We start from the raw sequence: 27803 nt of genomic DNA on the forward strand, positions 1-27803 counted from the left end.
TCTCCACGGTATCCCATTCTACACCACCCTCCTGGAGATTATACTGACATCCTTCCTCTTCCAAATCTGTCTCCCCCTTGTCCCCTTCTGCTGTCTCTGATATGGCTCCCCATGTTACTGCGGATACCAGGGCCTGCTGCTCCCTTACCTTACTTTTTAGCCTCGCTATTTCAAGTTGGCACTGAGAGTGATCTGCCTCCCTATGTGACTTCTTAATTACTTCCCTTAATGCGTTTCTAGCATCTCCTATCTCTTGCTGGAGTTTCAAGTTTTCCTATTTATATTTTTTTAACTCTAATTTGTTTTCATTTGCTTCAACAACGGCTGCTGTGACATTTAAATTTGAGAGGCTTTGTTGCTGTAGCAATGGAGCTGCCTGTTTGGCCCTTCTTTCTAATTGCTGAATACTGTGGTTTAATTGGCCAATTTCTTGTCATAAATGCTGTATTTCTCCCTCTTTTAACTGCTTCACAAATTGGAGGCCTTCTTCCTTTTGTTATTTTACACCTTCAATCTCTCTTTCTTTTAATTGAATCTCTTTTACTTGCAATTCTTTCAAATCTTGTATCACTTTGGCGTCCTGTCTCATTAATTCCTCATCTCTCCAGGCACAATAAAATGCGCTGAAGGCCACGAGACTGTTTGCCCGTTTTGGCATTAGTTCTCCCTTATCTACCCTTTCCTGGATGAGTTTCACCATCTCCCCAAATGACACAGGTTGACCCCCGTGAAGGTGCCGTGCCTGTTCCTTTAACTCTTCTATCTCTTGTATCGGGGACTTTTTGAACAACTTCTCCTGATAAACTAGCTCAACATTTCTTTTTATTGTTGCCTTTCTGTTCATGACCGATCCATTCATCCTGTGTCTTTTGAATATAACTATTGGTGGATCCCCACTTAAACAGTTACAACCATCGAGACGACTGCTCCTTAGGACACAACTCTCCCGATCCGTTTAATAATTTCAATTATAATTCACAACACAGATTAGAATCGCAACTCTGAGATTTCCAATTGTTGAAAAGAATCATTAAAAAGCTGTCTCACCAGGTGCCCGCATTCTCCACCAATTGTAAGATTTCTAAATCTCTGGCATTAAATTTTGACAGTGAGACAATTCTTAAAAACAATTGGAACCGTTTATTAAAAAACACACACACATGCACATATCAGCAGTCATCGATTATCCTACGGGTCTTCCTTAGCTACAACCGAGATACAATGAGGTTATAATAACAAGCGATATACGTTACTTCCCTTTGGCTGGCTGGTTTGAACACATGGCTTGCTGTTTTGGCTGGTCTTCAACAGGAGGTCTTTGGCGTGTGTCCAGCAGAGAGAAGAGGAAGAAAAGGTCTTTGCCTGAGTTCTTTATACTTCTCAATGCCATTGTCCCTCAAAATGCCTTAGGATTGGACCTTGGTTCTAGGGCAGTTCCTTATTGGCTCTCCTCACACATGTGGCTGTCTGGCCTGGCTCAGCTATTGATTGATTTAATGGCTTTCCAATACACAAAACCCATGTGGCAACCCTGTGGGCTTTCATTTTGTTTCAACACAAACAGGCCTTTCTGTATAACCTACACTTTTAACATTTATACATACAGAGAATCAATTTTAATAAGCACTTTTGTTCTTACAAGACAGATGCAAGGTACCCTCTGCCTCCATGCATAGGTCTCCTTTTTGGTCCCTAATTGCCCGTACCCCTCCTCTTACTACCCTTTTACTATTTATATGTCTATAGAGTTTGGATTTTGGATTACCTTTTATGTTGGCCGACATTCTATTCTCATACCCTCTTTTCTCCCCTCTTATTTTCTTTTTCACTACTCCTCTGACCTTTCTATATATAACCTGATGCTCAGATTATTTGTAACCTGACATCTGTCGTATGCACTCTTTTTCTGCTTCATCATATTCACTATCTGTTTTGTCATCCAGGGAGCTCTGACTTTAGTTGCCCTACCTTTCCCTCTCATGGGAATGTACCTTGACTTTACCTGAACTATTTCCTCTTTAAAGGCAGCCCATTGATCCACTACAGTTTTGCTTGCCAATCTTTGATTCCAATTTACCCGGGCCAAATCCATTCTCATCTCACTGAAATTGGCCTTCCCCCAGTTAAACATTTTTACTCTACATTGCTCCCTGTCCTTTTCCATAGCTAATCTAAACCTTATGATACTATGATCACTGTTCCCTAAATTAAAAAACAACACAATCTTCCACTGCCCCTCGCCAAGGTACATTGTGGATTAACCAATCTTGTACCAGTACAAAATTACCACTCTTTTATCTAGTATTCTTGAGGTATTACGTAAGGGCCAATTTTCAAAATGCGATCTTCCAGTGTGGAGCATCCCCTGCTGGGAGTGCCTATCGGAAAACCATGGGCGTATTTTTCATCCCATTCAGAAAATCAGTGTTATAGTACTGAATTTGAATTGAGTTGATGCTTTATACAATAATGAACAGGAAAAAATGAATTAAAAAAGTCAGATTTCACATTACAATAGTGCAGTGTGAGAATTCAGGAAATTCCCCCCTTCTCCAGGAAGTTGAATAGCTCACTGATATCTTCAGAGGGAACCCAGAGGACATCAAACTTCCTGTATAAATCAGTTTCCATGTGAAAGTGATTACACAACTCGATCACTATAGTAAGCAGACTTGAGAGGATTGTTGCAGATAATCAAGGGTGGGTGATCTGAGAAATAAGATGCAGTGAAATTCCTGAACTTTTTCTCCATAATAACTTTGCATAAATTTAGTGAAGAAATGGTGATTTTTTTTCTCTTCAGAGCACTACTAATAATTGTCATTGTGCTTGATGTCATTTCTAGATTCTGATCACCCCATATACTCAAGTTCAGTCAATAATGTAAGATCATTGTGAATTATGAAAAGCAGTTCAAGTATTGTGAATTCCAGGACATAATACTGTGGAATTAATTTAGTAGTATACCTATGATTTTCCACAATATGCTCAATAATCACTGTGAAACATAGAAACATAGAAAATAGGTTCAGGAGTAGGCCATTCGGCCCTTCGAGCCTGCACCACCATTCAATATGATCATGGCTGATCATGCAACTTCAGTGCCCCATTCCTGCTTTCTCTCCATACCCCTTGACCCCTTTAACCATAAGGACCACATCTAACTCCTTTTTGAATATATCTAACAAACTGGCCTCAACAACTTTCCATGGTAGAGAATTCCACAGGTTCACAATTCTCTGAGTATAGAAGTTTTTCCTCATCTTGGTCCTAAATGGCTTACCCCTTATCCTTAGACTGTGACCCCTGGTTCTGGACTTCCCCAACATCGGGAACATTCTTCCTGCATCTAACCTGTCCAATCCCGTCAGAATTTTATATGTTTCTATGAGATCCCCTTTCATTCTTCTAAATTCCAGTGAATATAAGCCTAGTCGATCCAGTCTTTCTTCATATGTCAGTCCTGCCATCCCGGGAATCAGTCTGGTGAACCTTCGCTGCACTCCCTCAATAGCAAGAATATCCTTCCTCAGATTAGGAGACAAAACTGTACACAATATTCAAGGTGTGGCCTCACTAAGACCCTGTACAACTGCAATAAGACCTCCCTGCTCCTATACTCAAATCCTCTCGCTATGAAGGCCAACATGCCACCTGCCTTCTTCACCGCCTGCTGTACTTGCATGCCAGCTTTCAATGACTGATGTACTATGACACCCAGGTCTCGTCGCACCTCCCTTTTTCCTAATCTGTTACCATTCAGATAATATTCTGCCTCCCTGTTTATGCCACCAAAGTGAATAATTTCACATTTATCCACATTATACTGTATCTGCCATGCATTTTCCCACTCACCTAACCGATCCAAGTCACCCTGCAGCCTCTTAGCATCCTCCTCACAGCTCACACTGCCACCCAGCTTAGTGTCATCTGCAAACTTGGAGATACTACACTCAATTCCTTCATCTAAATCATTAATGTATATTATGGATCATCTCTTTCCAATTGATGTGTGAACGCCAAAAGGCAATGCTTATAATGACCAGAATCAGGAATACTTCCTCCTTTTCCTTTAACTCTGTACAACTTTCAATGAACTGGATACATCAAACAGGATACATCAGGGTACTTATTGCGCAGTAGGTGGGCAGTTAGCCCAACCTTTCGCCAACACATTGATTTTAATGGGTAGTTGAAACGTGCAGCAAAGCTGATGCAGAGTAAGAACTTGACAGATTGCAAGTTCAGGATTTAGCACATGCGCAAGCACATGTGAAAGTCCCAAACTTGCGGTCAATTTCAAAACTGGTATGACGCCATACTCAGAGTACACCGTCATACCGATTGCAAATTCAAGATCATTGTGTTTTAATGTCAGTCATACAAGTATCTTGCCAATGGATAAGAATTACTTTCTTTGCTAACACAGTTCAATCAGTAGCATTTAATTGTAGCCTTGGGGAAAAGCATTATTAATCCAAATATTATGGGGTAGATTTTCATCTTTACCATCTGGGCGATAAAATCGGCCAGGTGGAGCACAAAGAGCTAAATTGAGCAGTAATGTTTGCACGCCCATAATATAGCCTGCCAATGTTCCTTCTATTGTTTCTTCTCAGTACTCTGCCCAGGCAACACTTTACATCCATGCAGTGAAGACAAAAATCTACCTCTGAATAGATGCTTAGTGTCAGCTTTGCTCAGTTACTGGCATTTTCACCTCTGAATCAGTAGGTTGCGGATCAAACTGCACTTCAGAACTTGAGTGAATGCCGCATTGTCAGAGCTGCCATCTCTCAAAGGAGATGTTAAACTGAGGCCCACTTAGGTTGATATAAAAGATCCCCACTACACAATCCAGACATAATCCAGTATGTTAGCAAAGTGGATACGTCACTGGACTAGTAATCCAGAGGCCTGGACTAATGATCCGGAGATCAAGTTATTATTTAAATGGAGAAAGATTGCAAAGTGCTGCAGTACAGTGGGACCTGGGGGTACTTGTGCATGAAACACAAAAGGATAGTATGCAGGTACAGCAAGTGATCAGGAAGGCTAATGGTATCTTAGCCTTTATTGGCTAAGGGAATGGAGTATAAAAGCAGGAAAGTCTTGCTACAGTTATACAGGGCATTGGTGAGGCCACACCTCGAGTACTGCGTGCAGTTTTGCTTTCCATATTTACAAAAAGGATATACTTGCTTTGGAGACAGTTCAGAGAAGGTTCACTAGGTTTGGATTCCAGAGATAAGGGGGTTGACTTATGAGGAAAGGTTGCGTAGGTTGGGCCTCTACTCATTGGAATTCAGAAGAATGAGAGGTGATCTTATCGAAAGGTAGAAGATTATGAGGGGGCAGAACACCAAAGGTCAAAAAACGTTAGTGGGAGTTGTGTACAGACCTCCAAACAGTAGCAGTGATGTTGGGGAGGGCATCAAACAGGAAATTAGGGGTGCATGCAATAAAGGTGCAGCAGTTATCATGGGTGACTTTAATATACATATAGATTGGGCAAACCAAACTGGAAGCAATACGGTGGAGGAGGATTTCCTGGAGTGCATAAGGGATGGTTTTCTAGACCAATATGTCGAGGAACCAACTAGGGGGGAGGCCATCTTAGACTGGGTGTTGTGTAATGAGAGAGGATTAATTAGCAATCTCGTTGTGCGAGGCCCCTTGGGGAAGAGTGACCATAATATGGTGGAATTCTACATTAGGATGGAGAAGGAAACAGTTAATTCAGAGACCATGGTCCAGAATTTAAAGAAGGGTAACTTTGAAGGTATGAGGCGTGATAGATTGGCGAATGATACTTAAGGGGTTGACAGTGGATGGGCAATGGCAGACATTTAGAGACCGCATGGATGAACAATTGTACATCCCTGTCTGGCGTAAAAATAAAAAAGGGAAGGTGGCTCAACCGTGGCTATCAAGGGAAATCAGGGAGAGTGTTAAAGCCAAGGAAGTGGCATACAAATTGTCCAGAAATAGCAGCGAACCCGGGGACTGGGAGAAATGTAGAACTCAGCAGAGGAGGACAAAGGGTTTGATTAGGGCAGGGAAAATAGAGCACGAGAGGAAGCTTGCAGGGAACATTAAGGCAGACTGCAAAAGCTTCTATAGATATGTAAAGAGAAAAAGGTTAGTAAAGACAAACGTAGGCCCCCTGCAGTCAGAATCAGGGGAAGTCATAACGAGGAACAAAGAAATGGCAGACCAATTGAACAAGTACTTTGGTTCAGTATTCACTAAGGAGGACACAAACAACCTTCTGGATATAAAGGGGGTCAGAGGGTCTAGTAAGAAGGAGGAACTGAGGAAATCCTTATTAGTCGGGAAATTGTGTTGGGGAAATTGATGGGATTGACAGCCGATAAATCTCCAGGGCCTGATGGACTGCATCCCAGAGTACTTAAGGAGGTGGCCTTGGAAATAGCGGATGCATTGACAGTCATTTTCCAACATTCCATAGACTCTGGATCAGTTCCTATGGAGTGGAGGGTAGCCAATGTAACCCCACTTTTTAAAAAAGGAGGGAGAGAGAAAACAGGGAATTATAGACCGGTCAGCCTGACATCGGTAGTAGGTAAAATGATGGAATCAATTATTAAGGATGTCATAGCAGCGCATTTGGAAAGAGGTGACATGATAGGTCCAAATCAGCATGGATTTGTGAAAGGGAAATCATGCTTGACAGATCTTCTGGAATTTTTTGAGGATGTTTCCAGTAGAGTGGACGGGAGAACCAGTTGATGTGGTGTATTTGGACTTTCAGAAGGCTTTCGACAAGGTCCCACACAAGAGATTAATGTGCAAAGTTAAAGCACATGGGATTGGGGATAATGTGCTGACGTGGATTGAGAACTGGTTGTCAGACAGGAAGCAAAGAGTAGGAGTAAATGGGTACTTTTCAGAATGGCAGGCAGTGACTAGTGGGGTACCGCAAGGCTCTCTGCTGGGGCTCCAGCTGTTTACATTGTACATTAATGATTTAGACGAGGGTATTAAATGTAGTATCTCTAAATTTGCAGATGACACTAAGTTGGGTGGCAGTGTAAGCTGCGAGGAGGATGCTATGAGGCTGCAGGGTGACTTGGATAGGTTAGGTGAGTGGGCAAATGCATGGCAGCTGAAGTATAATGTGGATAAATGTGAAGTTATCCACTTTCGTGGTAAAAACAGAGAGACAGACTATTATCTGAATGGTGACAGATTAGGAAAAGGGGAGGTGCAACGAGACCTGGGTGTCATGGTACATCAGTCATTGAAGGTTGGCATGCAGGTACAGCAGGCGATTAAGAAAGCAAATGGCATGTTGGCCTTCATAGCGAGGGGATTTGAGTACAGGGGCAGGGAGGTGTTACTGCAGTTGTACAGGGCCTTGGTGAGGCCACTCCTGGAGTATTGTGTACAGTTTTGGTCTCCTAACTTGAGGAAGGATATTCTTGCTATTGAGGGAGTGCAGCGAAGGTTCACCAGACTGATTCCCGGGATGGCGGGACTGACATATCGAGAAAGATTGGATCAACTGGGCTTGTATTCACTGGAGTTCAGAAGAATGAGAGGGGATCTCATAGAAACGTTTAAAATTCTGACGGGTTTAGACCGGTTAGATGCAGGAAGAATGTTTCCAATGTTGGGGAAGTCCAGAACCAGGGGTCACAATCTAAGGATAAGGGGTAAGCCATTTAGGACCGAGATGAGGAGAAACTTCTTCACCCAGAGAGTGGTGAACCTGTGGAATTCCCTACCACAGAAAGTTGTTGAGGCCAATTCACTAAATATATTCAAAAAGGAGTTAGATTTAGTCCTTACTACTAGGGGGATCAAGGGATATGGTGAGAAAGCAGGAATGGGGTACTGAAGTTGCATGTTCAGCCATGAACTCATTGAATGGCGGTGCAGGCTCGAAGGGCCGAATGGCCTACTCCTGCACCTATTTTCTATGTTTCTATGACAAGGTGGATGCAGATAGGATGTTTCCACTGATAGGGGAGACTAGAACTAGAGGGCATAATCTTAGAATAAGGGACCACCCATTTAAAACTGAGATGAGGAGAAATTTCTTCTCTGAGAGGGTTGTAAATCTGTGGAATTCGCTGCCTCAGAGAGCTGTGGAAGCTGGGTCATTGAATAAATTTAAGACAGATATAGACAGTTTCTTAAACGATAAGGGAATAAGGGGTTATGGGGAGCAGGTGGGGAAGTGGACCTGAGTCCATGATCGGATCAGCCATTATCATATTAACTGGCGGAGCAGGCTCGAGGGGCCGTATGGCCTACTCCTGCTCCTATTTCTTATGTTCTCATGTTTCCTATATTAGTTCAAATCCCACCATGGCAGTTGGGAGAATTTAAATTCAGTTAACTAAATAAATCTGGAATAAAATGTAATGGTGACTGTGAAATTGCCGGATTGTTGTAAAAACCCAATTAGTTCACTAATGCCTTTTAGGGAAGGAAATCTGTCGTCCTTACTGGTCTAGCCTATATGTGACTCCAGACCCACCACAATGTGGTTGACTCTTAACTGCCCTCTGCGGTTCCAGAAGGTGGCTCACCACCACCTTCTCATTTATGGCTGGGTAACAAATGCTGGCCTTGCCAACGACACCAACATCCCGAGAACCAATTTAAAAAAAAAAGACAGGAGTAGAGAATTCTCCCAGCATTCATTCTGCAATTAACACCATCCAAAAAAACTAGCTGGTCATTTACATCATTTGCGTGTTGTCGGATCTGGTCAGATGCAAATTGACTGCTGTGTTTGCCCACGTAACAACAGGTAATTAATTGCGTGAGAAATCCTGAGGACATGTTTAGGTACTATTTAAATGTAAGTTTTTTCTTTCTTACTGATTAAATTCTTTATCCAGGAGTGTAGATTACACCAGTATGCCTTCTGTATTAGGATGTTACACAAAATAAAATGTTTTAAAATATCTCTCATTTCATTCATGTCAGAGAAATATACCCATCTGTTTCGTAAGGGAAGGCTTGGGGTTTCAAACTTGCAACAAATTCATACGTACGCATTCCCCAAATGATTACATCATATTTAATTTAGTGCAGACGAGTGGTGCAATATGTTACTGTACCAACCCACTGTGCCGCAGAATAGTTCAGGCTATAAACTGGTACACTCATAATAAAGGATGAAACTGAGTACTGTGTACAATGAGCAAGTGTGACCTTAGCTCCTTTAATAAGACACCAGAGTGCAGGTATCTCGTGTTGTGCAAGGCCCCTTGAGGAAGAGTGACTATAATATGGTAGAATTCTTTATTAAGATGGAGAGTGACACAGTTAATTCAGGGACTAGGGTCCTGAACTTGGGGAAAGATAACTTCGATGGTATGAGATGTGAATTAGCAAGAATAGGCTGGCAAGCGATACTTAAAGAATGGATGGTGGATAGGCAATAGCAAACATTTAAAGCTCACATGGATGAACTTCAATAATTGTACATCCCTGTCTGGAGTAAAAATAAAACGGGGAAGGTGGCTCAACCGTGGCTAACAAGGGAAATTAAGGATAGTGTTAAATCCAAGGAAGAGGCATATAAATTGGCCAGAAAAAGCAGCAAACCTGAGGACTGGGAGAATTTTGTAATACAGCAGAGGAGGACAAAGGGTTTAATTAGGAGGGGGAAAATAGAGTATGAGAGGAAGCTTGCTGGGAACATAAAAATTGACTGCAAAAGCTTCTATAGATATGTGAAGAGAAAAAGATTAGTGAAAACAAACGTAGGATCCTTGCAGTCAGATTCAACTGAATTTATAATGGGGAACAAAGAAATGGTGGACCAGTTAAACAAATACTTTGGTTCTGTTTGCACGAAGGAAGACACAAATAACCTTCTGGAAATACTAGGGGACCGAGGGTCTAGTGAGAAGGAAGAACTGAAGGATATCCTTCTAAAGCGGGAAATTGTGTTAGGGAAATTGGTGGGATTGAAGGCCGATAAATCTCCGGGGTCTGATAGTCTGCATCCCAGAGTACTTAAGGAAGTGGTCCTAGAAATAGTGGATGCATTGGTGATCATTTTCCAACAGTCTATTGATTCTGGATCAGTTCCTATGGACTGGAGGGTAGCTAATGTAACACCACTGTTTAAAAAAGGAGGGAGAGAGAAAACGGTTAATTATAGACCGGTTAGCCTGACATCAGTAGTGGGGAAAATGTTGGAATCAATTATTAAAGATGAAATAACAGTGCATTTGGAAAGCAGTGACAGGATCAGTCCAAGTCAGCATGGATTTATGAAAGGGAAATCATGCTTGACAAATCTTCTGGAATTTTTTGAGGATATAACTAGTAGAGTGGATAAGGGAGAACCAGTGGATGTGATGTCTTTGGACTTTCAAAAGGCTTTTGACAAGGTCCCACGAAAGAGATTAAAGTGCAAAATCAAAGCATATGGTATTGGGGGTAATGTACTGGCGTGGATAGAGAATTGGTTGGCAGACAGGAAGCAGAGAGTTGGGATAAACGGGGCCTTTTCAGAATGGCAGGCAGTGACTAGTGGAGTGCCATAGGGCTCAGTGCTGGGACCCCAGTTCTTTATAATATACCTTAATGATTTAGATTAAGGAATTGAGTGTAATATCTCCAAGTTTGCAGATGACACTAAACTGGGTGGCGGTGTGAGCTGTGAGGAGGATGCTAAAAGGCTGCAGGGTGACTTCGACAGGTTAGATGAGTGGGCCAATGCATGGCAGATGCAGTATAATGTGGATAAATATGATGTTACCCACTTTGATGGCAAAAACATGAATGCAGGATCTTATCTGAATGCGGCAGATTCGGAAAGGGGGAGGTGCAACGAGACCTGGGTGTCATGGTACATCAGTCATTGAAAGTTGGCATGCAGGTACAGCAGGCGGTGAAGAAGGCAAATGGTATGTTGGCCTTCATAGCTAGGGGATTTGAGTATAGGAGCAGGGAGGTCTTACTGCAGTTGTACAGGACCAGGGCCTTGCCTGAAATATTGTGTTCAGTTTTGGTCTCCTAATCTGAGGAAGGACATTCTTGCTATTGAGGGGGTGCAGCAAAGGTTCACCAGACTGATTCCCAGGATGGCGGGACTGACATATGAGGAGAGACTGGATCAACTGGGTCTTTATACACTGGAGTTTAGAAGGATGAGAGGGAACTCATAGAAACTTATAAGATTCTGACGGGACTGGACTGGTTAGATGTGGGAAGAATGTTCCCGATGATGGGGATGTCCAGAACTAGGGGACACAGTCTTAGGATAAGGGGTAGGCCATTTAGGACTGAGATGAGGAGAAACTCCTCCACTCAGAGAGTTGTTAACCTGTGGAATTCCCTGCCGCAGAGAGTTGTTGATGCCAGTTCATTGGATATATTCAAGAGTTGTTAGATATGGCCCTTATGGCTAAAGGGATCAAGGGGTATGGAGAGAAAGCAAGAAAAGGGTACTGAGGGAATGATCAGCCATGATCTTATTGAATGGTGGTGCAGGCTTGAAGGGCCGAATGGCCTACTCCTGCACCTATTTTCTATACTTCTATATACTGTGCTCCCAAGGGATGCTGGGATCCCTTGGGACTCCAACAGGTGGGCCCTCTGGTGATCAGGTGTCATGCCGTTTACAAAGGGTTAAATACAATACATCATTCCCCCATGGTCAATAATACACTTATTTACAAAGTGAGACGATCTGGGGCTTTACGCTCTCTTGTCGATCGTCTCGGTACAAATGCGGGTGTGGGTGGGTTGGTCAGTTCTTCACCGGGCTGTTGGGCAGCCAGCCTTGCCGGGCGGCTGGGCATGATGAGTTCGGCATCGTGGTCAACCATGATGTCAATTGCCACTTGTGTGTGTGTGTGTGTTGGAGGGTCAAAGTTGGTGGTGTCCTCTTCGGGTTGTTCGTAGCTGTTGTGAACCGCAATTTGATTTGGTTCAAATGTTTTCTGTGCATTTGTCCATTGGCCAATTTGACCTGAAACACCCTACTCCCCTCTTTGGCTGTGACTGTGCCAGCGAGCCATTTGGGACCATGTCCATAATTGAGAACAAACACGGGATCATTGATCTCAATATCGCGTGACAAATTTGCGCGGTCATGGTACACACTTTATTGATGCCGCTTGCCCTCCACGTGATCATGGAGATCAGGGTGGACAAGAGAGAGCCTTGTTTTAAGCGCCCTTTTTATGAGCAGCTCGGCTGGGGGAACCCTGGTGAGTGAGTGGGGTCTCGTGCGGTAGCTGAGCAGCACTCGGGACAGCCAGGTCTGCAGGGAGCCTTCCGACACATGTTTCAAGCTTTGCTTGATGGTCTGAACTGGCCGTTCTGCCTGATCGTTGGATGCGGGCTTGATCGGAGCAGATGTAACGTGTTTGATCCCATTGCGAAACACGACCCATTGTCGCTGACTAGCACATCAGGCAAGCCGTGCGTGGCAAACATGGCTCGTGGGCCTTCAATAGTAGCCATGGACCTGCTTACAGACATTATTGCACATTCAATCCATTTTGAGTAAGCGTCCACGACAACCAAAAACCTCTTGCCTAGAAATGGGCCCGCATAATCTACGTGGATCCTCGACCACGGTTTGGAGAGCCACGACCACAAACTTAGCGGTGCCTCTCTGGGTGCATTGCTCAGCTGAGAGCAAGTGTTGCACTGGCGCACGCATGACTCTAAATCTGAGTCGATGCCGGGCCACCACACATGGGATCTGGCTATGGCTTTCATCATTACGATGCCTGGGTGTGTACTGTGTAGTTCACATATAAACGTATCTCTGCCTTTCTTGGGCAAGACCACGCGATGGCCCCACAATAGACAGTCCACCTGCAGGGACAACTCATCTTTGCGTCTGTGGAACGGCTTAATCGCCTCCTGCATCTCCACTGGGACGCTGGACCAGCTCCCATAGAGGACACAGTTTTTTTACCAAGGACAGTAAAGGATCCTGGCTGGTCCAGGTCCTGATCTGGCGAGCCGTAACGGGGGACTTCTCGTTCTCGAATGCCTCCATGACCATGAGCAAGTCCGTTGGCTGTGCCATTTCCACCCCAGTGGTGGGCAATGGCAGCCGTCTGAGAGCATCTGCGCAGTTCTCTGTGTCCGGTCTGTGGTGGATTACATAGTTGTATGCCGACAGCGTGAGCGTCCATCTTTAGATGCGGCCAGAGGCATTGGTATTAATCACTTTTCTCTCAGAGAACAGCGATATGAGCGGCTTGTGGTCAGTTTCACGCTCAAACTTGAGGCCAAATAAGCACTGGTGCATTTTTTTTACCCCGTAGACGCACGCCAGAGCTTCTTTTTCAATCATACTGTAGGCCCTTTCAGCCTTGGACAAAATCCTGGACGCATAAGCGACCGGTTGCAAATTCCACGATTCATTAGCCTGTTGTAACACACACCCGACCACGTATGACGACGCATCGCAAGCTAGCACTAATCGTTTACAAGGGTTATAGAGGACAAGCAGTTTGTTTGAACATAACAGATTTCTGGCTTTCTTACAGGCAGCCTCTTGTGAATTCCCCCATACCCAGTCGTCTCCCTTGCACAGTAGCGCATGTCTGGGTTCTAGCAGGGTGCTTAACCCAGGTAGGAAATTACCAAAATAGTTAAGGATTCCCAGGAACGACCGCAGCTCCATGTCATTCTGTGGTCGTGGCGCGTTCTTGATGGCCTCCGTCTTGATGTCGGTGGGTCTGATGCCGTCTGCTGTGATTCTTCTTCCTAAGAACTCGCGTCCTGTGCCAGGAAAACACACTTCGAGCGTTTCAACCTGAGCCCCACGCGATCCAACTGACTAAGAACCTCTTCCAGATTCTTCAATTGCTCCATGGTGTCCCGACCTGTAACCAATATGTCATCCTGGAAAACCACTGTGCAAGGAACCGACTTTAGCAGGTTCTCCATGTTCCGCTGGAAGATAGTTGTGGCCGACCAAATCCCAAACGGGCACTGGTTGTCGATAAACAGAACTTTGTGCGTGTTGATGTAGGTGAGGCCTTTCGAAGACTCCTCCAGCTCCTGCATCATGTAGGCCGAGGTCAGGTCCAGCTTGGTGAATGTCTTCCCTCCAGCAAATAGATTGTCTGCCTTGGGTAGTGGGTACTGGTCCTGCAACAAAAAACGGTTAATCGTTACATTATAATCCCCACAAATTCTAACCATGCCGTCCTCCTTAAGTACCAGGACAATCGGACTGGCCCAGTCGTTGAATTCCACTGGCGCGATGATGCCTTCACGTTGCAGCCTGTCCAACTCAATTCCACTTTTTCACGCATCATGTACGGTACCGCCCGAGCCTTGTGGTGGATGGGTTGCGTACCGGGAACCAAATGGATCTGCACTTTCACCCCTGAGAAGCTTCCGATGACTGGCTCGAACAACAATGGGAACTTGCTCAGAACCTGGGTACATGAGGCATCGTCAACAGACGAAAGCACTCGGATGTCATCCCACTTCCAGCGGATTTTTCCCAGCCAGCTTCTGCCAAACAATGTGGGGCCATCCCCGGCACAATCCACAGCGGGAGTTCGTGTACTGCTCCATCATAGGAGACTGACTTCTGCACTGCCAATTACAGGGATTTGTTCCTTGGTGTAAGTCCTTAGTTTGGTGTGAATGGGGCTGTGCTTGGGCCTGTGTGCCTTTTTGCCCCACAGCCTGACGAAGGCCTTTTTTACTCATTATGGACTGACTCGCACCCGTGTCCAGTTCCATAGATACTAGAATTCCATTCAGTTCAACTTTCAACATTATTGGTGGACATTTCGTGGTGAATGTGTGTATCCCATACACTTCTGCCTCCTCAGTACGAGTCTTCAATTCAGCCTGATCTACAGTGGATCGATCTTCCTCTGCAACGTGGTGGATTGCAGGGATTGCAGGGTTTGCAGCTCGCCTGCACATTCACTGGATGTGTCCTATTGTTCTGCAACTGTTGCACACATAGTGCTTGAAGCGGCATTGATAGGGCCGATGATCACCTTCACAACGCCAACAAGGTGTTAATTGCCTCGCATTAACAATTGATGGCAGACTTTGGTTCATTTGAGGTCGGGCAGCAGCAGCCGGCGTGTACGTTCTGCCATGTATATATTCCTGCTCGAAAACGACATTGCTTTATGCACAGTACTGGCCGAAACTTCTTTACTCTGCGAAATCTGTTTGGTCGCTGGTGGACATAAATGCCTGGGCTATCATTATGGCTTTACTTAGATTCGGAGTTTCAACAGTCAACAGTTTGCGAAAGATTACCTCATGGCCAATGACCAGTACAAAAAAGTCGCAAAGCATTTGTTCCAGGAATCCCTCAAATTCGCAATGTCCTGCGAGGCGCCTTAGTTCGGTGACATAGCTCGCCACTTCCTGGCCCTCCGACCGTTGACACGTGTAGAACCGATATCTCACCATCAAAACGCTTTCCTTAGGATTTAGGTGCTCCCGGACCAGCGTACACAATTCTTCATGGGATTTAACTGTTGGTTTTGCCAGAGCTAGGAGATTCTTCATGAGGCCAAAGGTTGTTGCCCAACAAACAGTTAGGAGGCTTGCCCTTCATTTAGCAGCATTCTCGTCCCTTTCCAGCTCGTTGGCCACAAAGTATTGGTCGAGTCTCTCCACGAAGGCTCCCAATCGTCCCCTTCTGAGAACTTCTCCAGGATACCAATTGTTCTTTGTATTTTCGCGCAGTTGTTCATTACCTCATCGCCAATTGATAAGTTCATAACAAAGGATGAAACTGAGTACTGTGTACAATGAGCAAGTGTGACCTTAGCTCCGTTATTAAGGTTCCTGTGCAGGTACCTCGTGGGTGGCCTGCTTATATACTGTGCTCCCAAGGGATGCTGGGATCCCTCGGGACTCCAACAGGTTGGCCCTCTAGTGGTAGTGTAATACAGGTACAAGGGGTTAAATACATAACATATATGACAACTATTTTTGTTTAATGTGATTTAAGATCTAAATCGTTAAAAAAGACAATGCAATACATTAATTCTATTTTATAGATTGATAATGAAGACGAAAGCTGTAGACTGCAAGAAGATATCAATAAACTGGTCAGGTGGGCAGAACAGTGGCAAATGGAATTCAATCCGGAGAAGTGTGAGGTAATGCATTTGGGGAGGGCTAACAAGGAAAGGGAATACATATTAAATAGTAGGACACAGAGAAGTATAGAGGAACAGAGGGACCTTGGAGTGCAGGTCCACAGATCCCCGAAGGTAGCAGGACAAGTAGATAGGGTGATTAAGAAGGCATACGGAATTCTTGCCTTTATTAGCTGAAGCATACAATACAAGAGCTGGGGGGTTATGCTTGAACTGTATAAAACACTAGTTAGGCCACAGCTGGAGTACTGCATGCCGTTCTGGTCACCACATTACAGGAAAGATATGATTGCACTAGAGAGGGTACAGAGGAGATTTACAGGGATGTTGCCAGGAATAGAGAATCTTAACTATGAGAAAAGATTGGATAGGCTGGGTTTGTTTTCCTTGGGGCAGAGGAGGTTGAGGGGAGACCTTTATTGAGGTGTATAAAATTATGAGGGCCTGGATAAAGTGGATAAAAAGGACCTATTTCCCTTAGCAGAGGAGGTAAAAATCAGGGGGCATAGATTTAAAGTAATTGGTAGAAGGTTTAGAGAGGATTTGAGGGGAAATGTCTTTACCCAGAGGGTGGTGGGGGTCTGGAACTCACTGTCTGAAAGGGTGGTAGAGGCAGAAATCCTCACCATATTTAAAAAGTACTTGGATGTGCACTTGAAGTGCCGTAACCTACAGGGCTACGGACTAAGCTGGAATGTGGGATTAGGCTGGATAGCTCTTTGTCGGTTGATACAGACACAATGGACCAAAATGGCCTCCTTCCACGTTGTAACTTTCTATGATTCTATGATACAGCACAGAAGGAGGCCATTCGGCTCATCGTGCCTGTGCCAGCTCTCTGAAAGAGCTTCCCATTAGTCTTTCTCTATACCCTGAAAATGATTTCTTTTTAAGTAGAGATCCTTTTGACCGTTACTATTGAATCTGCTTCCATCACCCTTTCAGACAAGGCAATTACCATGTCCTATTATTAGTTTTCGTTGCAGACTGTACTTTGATATTATCTCTATGCACACAACTGTTTTTGACATTGTCAGAACTTTCAAAATTCACACTCATTTTTGTAATTTATAAAGTAGAATTCTATAAAGCCAAATTTAAGAAAATGCATGGTACCCTTTCGAGTTGACCCTCACATTTATACCATCCACATAATAGCTCAGCCTGTAGATCCCTCCAGATCTTACCAGTGCTGCACACTTGTGCGATGCAGGAAAAGATCACTTTTTTTCTCTCTGTCCTGCTCTCCCCCACTCCCAATAGTTTGCTTTCCTCCCACAGACAGCCTAAATGTGACTAGTAGAGGGGAAGCCTGAATGCAAATGGTGGTCAATGCTAAAATCCAAACTCAGCGCTCCCTCATCCCAAGTACAACATATCCATTCATTCTGAACAATAAACTGCAAAGTCCTGACTAAAGTATAATTTTCAATTTTTGAAGTATTACTACACTAGTTTAACGTGTAAAGTTAATATTTACTTGCTATTTCTGCTTGCACTAATGTATTGCTGTGTTCTTGTTTATAAGTTTAGCCCTGGACATGATGAAAGGTATAGCCTTTCATAACACACAAAATGGATTTGATGTATAGGAGAATATTGCGTTACATTTTTCTAATAGATTTTTGAAACATTTTATTTACTGCGTGATATTTTCTGGATTAATGGAGTTTTTGTGACTTTTGCGCTTCAATTATAATGTAGAGTCAAAGTCTTTATCGCGTTTTTCTATGTGTACTGTTGTATGTTTACAGTAGTTCCTTCATACATCAAATTATACACATGAGGCTGGAATGCTTGCCAGACATTACCAAGTACAGCACTATAAGCCTGAACAGTGCAGAATTTTTGCAAATCCCACTTGTAAAAATATGCCTAACTGATGGACATTTATCTTCATGCCATTTCAAAGATATTTTGTTTTGACTACTCAGTTTGTTTGTATAAAAAATACATTGCAGAAATTACAACTGTGGCTTTTATCTTATTTACGATCAATGCATAGTTTTTTATAAAAACGATGTGACTTTTAAAATGTTCTTGAGCTTATCATATATACACCATCCAACTGGAAAAAAATTGTGCACCTAGCATTTATATTTATATTTATTTGGATTTGTCCATAATAGATCCAGTTCAGTTGTATTATGCATGAAATGCAGTGAATGTGTTTCTATTAATCTATTAATGTTCTGCACAGCTAAGTCCCTTTTGGAAAATTTTCCATGATTATAACAAGTGCACATATGTAGTAAATTTATATACATGTTCAGTTTATTTTCAGTTTATAATTTTAAACGGTTAACTTTTTCGTCTGTACAAACCAGTTTTAATTTTGACGGAAATGTTTCTGAATCGGCATGAACTGATTGGTAATAAAAGAAATTAAGAGCTTCAGTAAAAAATTTTCCAACTGACTTTAGTGTCCCACAGCGAAGAAAGAGAAAAAATTCCACCAGGCTTCCCAATCCTGTTCATGATTTAGTGGCATATGAACATAAAAAATTGCCGGGCAGAAAAAGACTAACTGCTCCATCAAGCCTGCCCCACACTATGATGGCTAGGGCATCGTGACTAAACACTTTCTGGCTCCACCCCTTCCCCTGCAGTCATGAAAGCTCCTAGATGAGGCAAAACCAGAGGAAACAGACCCTTACTAGAAAATACCCTTGTGGACATTTGGTGAGGAACAGGGTCATGGTCAGCTGTGATACTGTCCGATGATCAACTAGCTTGCCAATGCTCACAGTGTAAGATTTCACATTAAGAATGACCACTGATGGTGCCCATGGAAGTGTACCCCAGCATCAGCCCCTACTCTAAGGATGGGAGAGGAAGGAGAACGTATTTTTAAATGAAGATTAGTTCCATTTCTTAAAAAGGCAAATGGAAAAATATTCTTATCTCTGCTGTACACTAAAGTAAGAGATGTGCGTGGGAAAGATCTGTAAATGCTCTTTTTTTAAAATGAAATCTGCACCAAACAAATTGAGAAACCAAAATTTCATCCAGTTTCACAAAATTATAGTTTGAATGCATACAGAAGCTACAAGGTTTAAAGGCAGAACTAATCTGCTGATACATGAGGAAAAAAATAACATTTCACAGTACTTTCTTTCTACTTGGATAAATTCACTGAGCAACACATTTTAATTCTAGGCTGTTCCAAAGAAGTTGCAGGCAAGAGCAGATCAGAAGAAAAGGCATAACTTGATGCTCCAGTGAGCTGTAGACAGTATCATTTTCCACTTTAAAATGTTGGAACTTGGTTCTTTGGCTCCTTTGTTTCTAGGCAGAACACTCCCTGACCAATGTAAAAATGCATTTCACATTCTAATGAGTCTGGGGAAGTGTGCTTGGCAGCTGTTCATGTGCAATAATGAATCGTACTGTTTAGCATTATGTACTGCTGCTATAAAGGTTTAAGAAAGTGTTTAAAGGAGATCATGGTGAGCAATACAGTTACCCAAAAGGCATATTTTATGTGCAGATAATTATTTTTCATTAGCTACCTTAGTGCCCCATATGCAGTTAAGGAAGCATGAGATAAGTAATTGGGAGCTATTTCTTCTTGCAGGTAAAGAAAACACAGCCAGATTCAGATGTTACAGAGCCTCAGAACTCCAGGTAATTGAGCATTTCCATATTTTTATGTCTTTAATATAAGTAAGCAGCATGATTGATAAATGGCATTAGCAATTGCTGCATCGTTCCGAATGCAGAGGCACTAATTGCTTGAGAGCTTGGTCCATTGCTCAACTAATGGTAAAACACTCAATTTCAGTTTAACAACCAAAAGAATGTTTGCAGATGGTAAGTTTTAAAGCAAGGAAATTATTAAAATGGGTATGGGAATTCTTGGAGTGATACACAGATATCAGCAAATTCTTAGTCTTGACTCAGCCTTTTCTCCGCTATTGAGATCAAGTATTCAAACGATAGATGCAATTATTAAGTCTGGGTTCTGGAATTTATCATCTTATACAATCTGCAAGTTGTTTAAACTTAAATTTTAATTTTGCATGGCATGCTTGTAAAGCTGAAATCAAATGAAACTAGTTTGTCTTTTTCAGATGTAAGTTAAGTGCAATTTCTGTAATGTTTGTGTAAGATTTTGATTTTGTGGTATAGAACAAACAACTGACTAAACCATTTTAAGCTAAATTATTAAAGCCACACAAGTTGTTTAGAGATGCATAAAAAAAGTTTATGTAACTGAAATAATTTGTTCACATATTCAACTTACTATAGGATATATTTCACACACTAATTGTTAATATTGTCAGTCTGTAAATTGTTACAGATAACTAGCCAATGCAAGCATAGAATTCGAATGTAACAAATCATTATCCATTCACATTATGATCCAAGCATAAGATTTGAATCTTAAATAAAAGAAACTGATTCAGGTGTAAAGTATTGCTGAATTGTTTATGTATTCATTGCACAGGATATTCAATGTAGCAATTATCTGTAACAATTGCACAGACTGACAATATTAACAATTAGTGTGTGAAATATATCCTATAGTAAGTTGAATATGTGAACAAATCATTTCAGTTACATAAACTTTTTTTATGCAAATCTAAACAACTTGTGTGGTTTTAATAATTTAGCTTAAATGGTTTAGTCAGTTGTTTGCTCTATACCTCAAAATCAAAATCTTACACAAACATTACAGAAATTGCACTTAACTTACATCTGACAAAGACAAACTGGTTTCATTTGATTTCAGCTTTACAAGCATGCCATGCAAAATTAAAATTTAAGTTTAAACAACTATAAGGTGATAAATTCCAGAACTCAGTTCAACATATTCCAAATTGTCTTTTATGACTACAGGTACTAGCTTCTCAGATTTAGTATAATAAACTGTTCAAATTTAGATTCAATTGCAGAGTGAGTGACTAAATGGATTGAGGTATTATTACCGATTGACTATTTTTGTATAAGCAGTCTACAGAAGCCCTGATCCAAGCAAACCAAGTTCATTTATCAGATCTCAGCTGTATATCAACCCTTCTCTTGTTACATAAATGCATTTGAAAATAGATGCAGATATAGAAAAGATACCGGGCATTTTAATGGGCTATGTGTTGCAGATTATTGCAACGCTGTTAGAAGCGGTTATTTTTATTCCATTTTAACCCTTAGAATGCTAGTCATATCATTATTGTGTTAATTGTAAGTCAGGGTACCAGGAGTGATGAAACCATCCCTGGGTGGATCAATTTAGTAAACCTATTGCAATAAAAGGAAATTACAGACCAGTGCTATGTACCATCACAACCTTCGCCATCCCTGATATTAAATTCATTGTACTCAATTGCTAACTATATAGAATTTATTCATCAAGCTGATATATGTTTATTTTATTAAGAGAAATCTAGACAAATGATTGAAGATAACTTTTGGCTAAAATGTATCTATCTGTTTTACATATTAGTGAACTGTGATATATATGAATAAGCACATGTTTATACATTATAAAATGTGTTGGAACCATATGCATGAGTATGGACTGTAGAACCTAAATATTTTGATTCAGTTAAATTTGCTTGATATGCATGTCTCTGTAAAAAAACTAAAGATCACAATTAATAAAATATCCTTCATAACCAAACTCTAGATCCTTCTCAAAAGCCAACTGTTCATGCAACATACATGAAATGTAAGGTTACATTAACCATTTAACGTATGAATTGATTTCTACTATTAATTTATAGGTTTCATTACACTAATTATCTTCAATTATACAGAAACCAAATGCAATAGTTGCAGGCTAAATTACATTAAACAATCTGAAAGCATCCTTTCCCAGAAGCAACTTGCTGAACTCAGTTTCAAAGCCATTTAAAATGATCTTCTTGTGAAGAGATCTGGAGGTAGACAATTTTTGATCATAAGGCGAAGGTGTTTTCCACTTTTTAGAAGCAGGTATGTTAATGTCACCACTCATTTGGTTATCTTAATGGTGACATTAGAAGTATTATTTGCTTCAGTTTTGCTGCAGGGTGAGATCATTCTATTGGATTCCACTAGTGTCAGTATCAGAAACCTGGCCAATCAGGACTTACCTGCAATAATGCTCATTTTGAGAGTAAACTGTAGGAAATTAAGCAAAACAGTGAATTTGTACAACTGATTTGTAGATTTGTGACAGTAGAACCAAACTCTTTCTTTTTATGTAATTAACTGCTGCAGTTGAAATTCAGAAACTAAAAGTAAACTAAAATATTATGTTCATCACTTGTTTCTATTGAAAATGTTATATGTAAATTCATGTTTTGGTCATTTCTGGCCTTCTTTGAACTTCCACTGATTCACTTGCACATCCAAACCTTGAGATGTTTGATTTAGACATGGGAGAATGAGTAGCAGTGTTCAACAATCCATTGTTCACCTTTCGAAAGTGCCCGTCAGCCAAACGTTAACTGATTAAAGTGCTAGTGAGCACAACACAGTAGCTGGTAGGTGAGTGCTTAGTCTGCGGTGAGCCTATGTTCCCAACCAGCTCTATCTTACTGATGGCAACACTGAAACTGTTAATGTTACAATTTCTGCAACATTCATATTGAACACTTACAGTGCCAGAGTTTAACTGGTCCATTATTGAATTAACTCTAGATCTGTAGGTAGGAATAGAAGGTTACACAATACATGGAGCAGTACTAAAATGTACCCGAGCAACAACAACCACTGTCTGTCTACACTAAATTGTCGGGTCAAATAATATGTATACGATATGTTACAGGTCCCTTTCAAGATGTGATTATAAAATATAAAGTTTAAATTTTTATGTCACCTGCCATTATAATTTGGAATGGATAAGTGAAATAGCAGTATAAATGAAGAACTGCTATTAAACATTACATGTTGTACTATGGATTGGTCTTCAGAGTTTTATAATTAATAATTGTTGCAAGTGATACTGGTTTAATTGGTGACCATCATCTATTAAATTACAGACTTATTATTAACTAATATGAAGTTTTATTTAAAAAGGACAATATAGACAAACTGTAAAATTGCAAATAAGAAACTGAAAACCGGGCTAAGCTAAAGCACCATAAAAAATTTAAATGCTTGATATGCTTGGCAGTGCCTCTGTTGTAGTAACACTTTTTGGCAGGATGACCCTGTTAAATTTAACATCATTTGGATTTGAGGATGGGTCATTATGACTATTGGATTGTCTTCCTTCATGCGTTAATCTCGGGGTGAATTCACTGATCCACTATGTTTATCCTGACTTGATGTGCTGTGTGCCCAGTTGATGCTTTGAATGGAATTGCTTGTAAACTATGCATGCAATTGATTTGCTTTAATCAGAATTGGAATCTCTATCAAATACTCTTTTACTTGTTTTTTTCTGTAAAAAAATAGCCCATTTTTGGGCAGTGTTGAGGTGTAAAATCCTGTCCCGCCCCCCCCACCTCTCAATTTTTTTTTTCCTGAATAAGATCACCAGCCTGTTATTACCTCCTGCCCAGACCAGGTAAGTGTGGTAACATTCTCATGTCATTTCCCTCAACTTCCACTTCTAACCTGACATTCTGGAGAACTGGCACTATGTAGAGTAGCGGTATGATAGTCTCGTTGGCAGATGTCACATGGAGGAGGCCATTTTGGATTTCCTGACTGAGCTTGCAGAAACCTTAATCATGCAACAGCTTTTGGTTGGTTGGAACTCTGAAGATTTCTCCAGGCTGTTTTATGAATATTTGTGAAAGTAACTTCCTGGAGTAGGGAATTGGATTTCCCAATGGGAATAATTCTATTCCTGGGCTATGAAAAGGGGGAGGATGAGCATACAGAAGAGGATGGGTGGAGTCTCTTAGAGTGAGCCATCACAGACAACATTTGTCCCCAATACATTGATACTTACTCCACAGTGTTTACAAACCTGGAAGATCTTACTTAGATTTTCTGTCCATCAGTTCCTCAGAAGACTTTACTTCCCCCCCCCAAAGGTAATTGAGGAACTTTGCTAGCTGCTGGATGAAGTCTTGCAGCTCACTTCCACCTGGAGTACCGTGTTATTTGTAGCAATGAAAGTAACCACCGCTTTGAATACTTTTGCGAGTGGAATTTTCCAGATAGCATCAGATGACCTTTATTATAATAGTCAGGCAGGAGCACCATCTCTTAAAACAAACTGATGCTCAATTCATGGCTTATGACATTGGTAAGGCATCCACAGACAGAGAACAAATATAGTAACACCCATAAGACTACAGAAATGTTACGAAAGCAAACCATATGCACTTGCGGTCCCATATTGGGTACCTGGATAAATCTGATGGTGCATCCGGCAAGTCTCCAGAATCGTTGTTCTTTTCCGCAATCGCCATCATATTGCCATGGAGAAATAATTAATATTTTGTAAAACTGAAGCAGATGATGATGAAGAAGGAGAGGGAGGAGATCCCTCCATCCCCACATCAGGAGAAGGGTACACAGGAAGGAATTGAGTGGAGTAGGAGAGCTATCAGCCTGCAACTCGAGCAGAGGCAGCAACTTAAAGCTGAGTGCTTTGAGTAAATAAACATTGTGAAAGCAAATGACATTCCTTCCCCAAGCTTGTAGCTTCCCCTACCCCAATTGGCTCATAAAGACCTGCAATCCCAAATAATTCATTACCTTGCCTCCACAATATAGAAATCACACTTTCATATCATCAGCCAAGTCCATTAAATTGTAAACATCCACAAAAATGAACTTTGAAATCTGTGATCAGACAATTTTTACTTTCAACAACAAATTCACCAAAATCTTCCAGTAATTTCACACCCAAAAATTGCAATTATTTGTTAACTTCATTGCTCTAGCCCCAATCTCCTACTTCTATAATGTGCTCCCTAAGTAAGCATAGAATCATAGAATGGTTACAACAGGCCATTTGACCCGTCGAGCCCGTGCCAGCTCTCTGCAAGAGTAGCTAATCCCACTCCCCCGCCCTTTCCTCATCGCCCTGCAAATTTTTTTCCTCCAAGTACTTATCCAATTCCCTTTTGAAAGCCACGATTGAGTCTGCCTCCATCACCCTCTCAGGCAGTGCATTTTAGGTCCTAACCACACGCTGCGTAAAAAAGTATTTTTTCACGTCACCTTTGGTTCTTTTGCCAAACGTCTTGAATCTGTGTCCTCTGGTTCTTGACTCTTCCACCAATGGAAACAGTTTCTCTCTATCTACTCTGTCTATACCCACATGATTTTAAATAACTCTATCAAATCCCTTCTCAACGTCCTCTGCTTCCCTAGTCTATCCACGTAACTGAAGTCCCTCATCCCTGGAATCATTGTCGTAAATCTTTACTGCACCCTCTCTAAGACCTTCACATCCATCCTAAAGTGCAGTGCCCAGAATTGGACACAACCAAACCAGTGATTTATAAAGGTTCATCATAACTTCCTTGCTTTTGTACTCTATGCCTCTATTTATGAAGCCCAGTAACCTGTATGATTTTTTTAAATCGCTTTCTCAACCTGCCCTGCCACCTTCAGTGATTTGTACACATATACCCTCAGGTCTATCTGTTCATGCACCCGCTTTAAGATTGTACCCTTTGTTTATATTGCCTCTCCTCATTCTTCCTACCAAAATGTATCACTTTGCACTTTTCTGCATTAAATTTCATCTGCCATGTTGTCCGCCCATTTCACTAGCCTGTCTATGTCGTCTTGACATCTATCACTATCCTCCTCACTGTTCACTATACTTCCAAGTTTTGTGTCATCTGCAAATTTTGAAATTGTGCCTTGTACTCCCAAGTCCAAGACATTGATATATATCAAGAAAAGCAGTGGTGCTAATACCGACCTCTGGGGAACATTACTGTATACCTTGCTCCAGTCCGAAAAACAACCATTCACCACTACTCTGTGTTTCCTGTCACTTAGCCAATTTCGTATCCATGCTGCCACTGTCCCTTTTATTTCATGCGCTTCAACTTTTCTGACAACTTTTCTGTGGCTGTAAGTTGAGGGGTGGGTGGCTGGGAAGATTAATCTGGATCCTTTGAAGAATGAAATTATATTTGCCTGATTGAAGCTGCTGTCCCTGAGGGATCCATTTTTAGTTGCTATTCTCTCGCATTGTCAAGAGGTTCCAGGCTCAGGTTTGAAGCTTTTTTAGATGCTGGCATTGGATAGACCTGAAAGTAAACGACACATTTCACTCTCATGAGAAATAGCAACATATGTTACACGCCTTGTAGCCCATTCATTACAGACCGAATCGGCCCAATTACATTTTAGAAGCTCTGTGATGTGCTGTGTTCAGACTGACCCTCAGAGCACCTTTTGAAATAGTGGTAACTGCCACTCTGGAACACCAATGTCCCTATAGTCTCTTCCTGGAACTTTCTTGCAGGGATATCCTAGACTGCCACTCTCTTCAGGGTGTTCTGCATGTCATGAGAAAATGCCTACAATATGATGCATGTGTCCCACTTCTCCATCATCTCAACCGTATGCATGGAAACTATCACACTTCCTACATGTGAAATCTATGCTCCTGAATCATTCTTCTTTTGAAGACTGAGCCTGAAGACCTGTTTCACTCAGTTCCTCAGCTGAGGGTGGCTGTTTCTCCATTCCTTGTGGAAGATCCTTCTCTTATTCCACCCCAAGGTCCTCCTATTCGCTCGTGCTCAGACCACCCAAAGAAAATGTTTCTTGACTCACTAACCACTTCCTCTCAGGTGGTGTATCTGAACTGTTCCTGGAGCAGGTAAGATGCTGCAATAGAATTGGTGGATGGGTCAAAAGCTGTAGAAACATGGTGAGCCCAGCTGTTCCTCTGTGCAGCTGGCCCCTTCCTTTAAGACACCCCCTAGTATTTTAAAACACAGTTTAGGTGTATAAACATGGTTTTAAAAATATTAATGGCTGAGAGCATGGTCATTATTATGACTAAATGCAGCTGAAACAAACTGCTCGATCTTACCCTGCCATAACCAGCCTGATCTTGGCACCTCGTTTTCTCTTTTCCCATCTCCTGTCGCCTCTCCTGTTAATCTGAATAGTTTCCTCCTAGTTTGAACACTCAAAGTTTTCTGGATTGGTGCTCCTCCTTTAGTCGTGATTCTTTGGCACTGGTTATGCACTATCTTACCCTTTGTAAAGAGAGAACACAGTGTTGGAGAAATCTGATTGCCACTCACACCTCTTTTAACCCAGGTGTCTGCATCCATCCAATAATAATGTTTTCAGGTTCTAACCACCTTTAAATTTCTCTCCGTCTAGTAATAAGTAATAATTCCTTATTAGCCCCTTCTGGTAGGCAATGTGAGTTTAGACCGTGATATAGAGTCAACAAATTGATTACAGCAGTTCCTTTGAAAAGTGCAGATTTCCTTTTACCCAGTTAATGACACTAAGATGGAATGATACATCTTGTGTATATATATATATATGTTAGGCTGTGCATGGATAACAGTTCACTTACCTTGGTCAATCTTGTGAGATCATTGAGCCTTTTGCTGCACTGTGTAGCAGTACTTGGAGTAGTGGAGGCTGTACTGACTGCCTCAGCAATCACCCTCCATAATGTTTGCACCATCCTCATATGGGGCTTTCTGTTCTCAGTCTCCAGGAAACTGTCCCATCTGGCCCTTAATTCTGCCAGTACCACATCAATAGATGAATCAGAAAACCTGGGAGTCCTTTCTGAGGCTGACATCCCCT

General features: G+C 41.7%; 1 protein-coding gene across 16 annotated transcripts in view; it reads left to right on the plus strand.

Annotated features, from left to right (window-relative positions):
- eya4 (EYA transcriptional coactivator and phosphatase 4) overlaps positions 1-27803 on the plus strand; it is a 535797-nt gene that overhangs the window by 329407 nt on the left and 178587 nt on the right. For 14 of the 16 annotated variants that reach the window (XM_070885523.1, XM_070885521.1, XM_070885537.1 and 11 more), the window contains one exon: positions 19690-19739. In XM_070885523.1, coding sequence (XP_070741624.1) covers positions 19690-19739 — 50 coding nt within the window. Of the gene's footprint in view, positions 1-16010; positions 16113-19689; positions 19740-27803 lie in introns of all 16 variants that reach the window. The other 2 variants (XM_070885524.1, XM_070885525.1) reach the window with 1 other exon arrangement.

Source organism: Pristiophorus japonicus, chromosome 7 (genome assembly GCF_044704955.1).
Source record: "Pristiophorus japonicus isolate sPriJap1 chromosome 7, sPriJap1.hap1, whole genome shotgun sequence".
Taxonomy (NCBI): domain Eukaryota; kingdom Metazoa; phylum Chordata; class Chondrichthyes; family Pristiophoridae; genus Pristiophorus; species Pristiophorus japonicus.